At 59.0% G+C, this 3,555-nt stretch overlaps 1 protein-coding gene across 1 annotated transcript in view; it reads right to left on the reverse strand.

The window, feature by feature from the left end:
- Positions 1-729: 729 nt before the first annotated feature.
- Positions 730-3,555, reverse strand: part of SLC2A5 (solute carrier family 2 (facilitated glucose/fructose transporter), member 5) — an 18,882-nt gene continuing 16,056 nt past the window's right edge. Inside the window, exons 8-12 of the mRNA XM_014545461.1 lie at positions 3,380-3,495; positions 2,800-2,901; positions 2,510-2,585; positions 1,934-2,061; positions 730-1,839 (exon numbers count right to left, since the gene is read on the reverse strand). Of these exons, the coding sequence (XP_014400947.1) occupies positions 1,294-1,839; positions 1,934-2,061; positions 2,510-2,585; positions 2,800-2,901; positions 3,380-3,495 (968 nt within the window). The 3' untranslated portion in view covers positions 730-1,293. The remainder of the gene's footprint in view (positions 1,840-1,933; positions 2,062-2,509; positions 2,586-2,799; positions 2,902-3,379; positions 3,496-3,555) is intronic.

Raw genomic sequence — 3,555 nt, forward strand, 5'->3', positions numbered from 1 at the left:
ACAGTCCCTTGTCTTCCCACACGCCAGCCTTACTGCTCCCCAGAGTCGAGAGCTTCCATCTTTGGCTGTTGTTGTGGCCCCTCCACACTGCAGTTCCCTGCTGCAGAAGGTCAAGGATGGTTCAACCCCAGCGTTTTGCTATTTACTTGGTCTGTGTCTTCAACACTCTTATAGGTTATTTAATTGATCATTCTCCCCCCACAAAAGCTGTGCCCAATCCCACTTCTGTCCCACCTGGTTCTGAGCTTTTGCCCGCCCCCCGCCCCCCAATACCAGATTTTCTATTCAGTAGGTGTTCTCTCCACTTTCCTTTCCCACGCCTCAAAGTTTTCTCCATCTTCTTGCACATGCCCTCTTCACACACCCAGGTCTCTATGCAAAGCTTCTAGCTCTGCTGCATCTGTGGGGCACACCCACTTCCCTCCCTCCCTCCCCATCTCACCTTTAGGACCTCTCGGTGTTCCCTATGTACCTGAAGACATGCAGAGGCTTCCCCAATCTCAAGTTTAAAAACTCACAACTTTGCAACCACCTCATCTCTCCTTTCTCCCCCTCTTCCAGAAGATACTGCCTGAGTGCCTCCTTCATGCCTGCTCCAGGCAGTGGGGACTCTGGGATCAACAAACCCCCGTTCTCAATGGGCTTACACTCCAGTGCAGTCAACCTGCTTGGAGCAGCAGGGAATACCCCCCTCCTCCCACCTGCTCATAGAAAAGCAGCACATCTTGGTGAAAAATGATCGCATTTGTTTTATTGAGTATTCAGAGGCAATTCCACTGTCCTCTAACAGTACAATTTAGGATTAACAATCCCTGACTTGGTTCAAGTCTCCGTAGGGACCTGCTCTCCACTTTCCTGGACATCGTTGCTTGCGACCGCACACTTTCCCGGAGCGGTGATGCTGGAGGTGGATCTGACAAGAGGATGAATTCTGCTCTGAACACAGGCCCGTGGCCCCCAGAAGACCCACGGGGTTGGAGAAAGGATTGCTTCTCTGGCCAAATTGGATTCCTTCTCTCTCACCGCCGCACTAATGCTTTTTGTCCTAAAAGCCGGTGTTACAGGAGCCACACAAAGGCTAACCCCGCCATGGCGGGAGGACGGCTGCTCACTGTGACTTGGGCCTGGGGAGGGGGCAGTCTGGCTTTCGTAACTGCACGGAAGCCCTTTGGGGCCTGCATCCCACACTGGACTGTCCTAGTTCTGGATATTTATAGACAACTGTTACTCAGAAAAAAAACCCAAGAAGGGGGCTCCACGCCGCCGACCACGTAGCAGGCGCCTCCTCCCGAGTTACTGCTCTGAGGCGGAGGGCGAAAGCTCCTTTAGTTCCTCCGGACGTTCCTCGGCCACGGCCTTCAGCGCCTCTGAAACTGCCCTTAGATTCTCCGACACGGTCTGCAGTTTCGCCGGAAGTTCGTTTAGTCCCCCCGACACGGACTTCAGTTCCTCCGGAAATTCCTTTAGTCCCTCCAACGCGGACTTCACTTCCTCCGGAAGTTCCTTTAGTCCCTCCGACACCAAGTTTAGTTCCTCCGAGACGGACTTGAGCTTCTCCGGAAGTTCCTTCTGCTTCCCCGGAAGTTCCTTCCATTCCCCCGGAAGTTCTGTCTCCTCCGGAAGTTCCATTTCCTCCGGAAGTTTCTTGCGTTCCTCCGGAATCTCCTTTAGCTCCTCATTTTCTGGGTACACCTCGGACACATGATTCCTCTTGGCGAAGGTCTGGTTGATCTCCATGAATGTCTTGCCCTTGGTCTCCGGGATCACCAGGAACACGAAGGCGGTGGTGAGAAAACACACCCCACCAAAAATGATGAAGCTGTAGGGCCCGAGGCCCTCCTGCGGGAAGGGGAGCCAGGCTCACTTTCTGGAAGAGGTTCTCCCGTTCCTGCGTGAGGATGTCGGGGGCCCAGGGCCCCCAGGTCACACTTACCTGAATGAAGGGGAAGAGCAAGCCCACCGAGAAGTTGCAGAGCCAGTGGACGCTGCCCCCCACCATGTAGGCCGAGGACCGGGAGGACTGCAGGAAGATCTCGGTGATGATCAGCGCGGGGATGGGACCTGCGGGGGCGGAAGAGGAAGAGCTGCACTCGCTGAAGGCAGAGCACGCCCACCGAGGGTCCTGGAGCCCCTGCTGGGTGCCAGGGGCCTCGGGGTATGGTGCAGGGCAGGCGTGGCGAGTCTCCAGGACTCGGGGTCCAGCAGCAGGGTGAGAAGGCCAGAAGCCAGAATTCAGCACAGTATGTGACATCCTACCATGTCCCCAAAGGGCTGACCATCTGTTAGGCTCTCAACCCCAATCCCACGGGGCAGCATGTAATCCCCCGGGGCAGCGTGTTTCAGCCTACACGGCCGCTTTACTCTTTCTGCTCTAAGTAGGCTCTGCCCACACCCCGCTGCAGCAGGAACAGGGGTCCCCAGAGCCCCTCCAGGGAGCTCAAGCCGGGAGCTCCTAGGGCTGATGGTGCGGGAGTGGGCAGTGGAAGCAGAACCAGCTCTGGGTACATACTGGGCCCCAGGGCATGTCCTATGACGTAGATGAGGACACAGGCGATGCTGAGGTAAGGCATCCAGGAGATGGTGGTCTGTGGGGGGAACAGAGTTGGGTCACACGGGGCAGCGCAGAGACAGCCTGGGACAGGGAGCGCCAGGAATCTCAGCTCCCAGAGGGCCGGCTGCTCTGCCCAGGCGGAGCAAGGATGGCACCGGACTCCTCCTTCAACAGGAGGTGCCACCTCTTGCCACTGGAAGTGGGCAGTGGGCTGCCGGGGGTGGGGTGTGGGGGCTGCACCCTCTCACCTGCAGAACCAGAGCGGCCGTGAGCACGCAGCAGGCGGAGCAGCAGATGGAGAAGCCCAGGAGCAGCAGGATTCTCCTCCCCAAAAGCTCCACCACGAACACCTGGAGGGGAGGGGCCAGGAAAAGCGGGGGCTCAGGAGCCATGAGCCACCCCCCCCCCCCACACACACACCCCAGCCTGGAGTGGCCTTTGCAGGAAGCTCCTTGCCCGCCCACTGCGTACACCCCCTCTGAGGGGCGCCGGGAGGAGCCCATGTGTGGTGTGCCCAGGGGGGTCCCTGCATGGCCAGCGGGCCCAGCACTGTGCAGCCCAGGAGTCCCCTTTGCTACGTCGTGTTGGGGCCCTGGCACGGGCAGTGGCCTCCATGAAGCGCCACTCGCACAGTGGGAGCTTTGGGGCCGAGGGCGGGGTCGTCTCCATCTTTGAAGAGCCATAGGCCAGCTCCCGTAAGAGACAGGCTGTCACCTGAGCAGAGCCCAGGGGTGACACGTGAAAGGACCGAGGGCTCCTTCCTGGGCCACTCACGAGGCGCCCTCCATCCTGGGCAGCCGAGGGCACTCAGCTCCCGGGGACACTCACGGCTAAAATGGTTATCGCCACGTTGACAGCCCCAGTGCCCGCCGTCACATACTGGACGTCATCTTCTGCCACCCCCGCGTTCTTGTAGATCTCGTCTGCGTAGTAGTAGATCTGTAAGGCAACCGCGAGGCTGGTGGGCTGGCCAGGCCACCGCCTGCCCAGAGCCTGCGGCCCTA

Source organism: Myotis brandtii, unplaced genomic scaffold (assembly GCF_000412655.1).
Source record: "Myotis brandtii unplaced genomic scaffold, ASM41265v1 scaffold410, whole genome shotgun sequence".
NCBI classification, from domain to species: domain Eukaryota; kingdom Metazoa; phylum Chordata; class Mammalia; order Chiroptera; family Vespertilionidae; genus Myotis; species Myotis brandtii.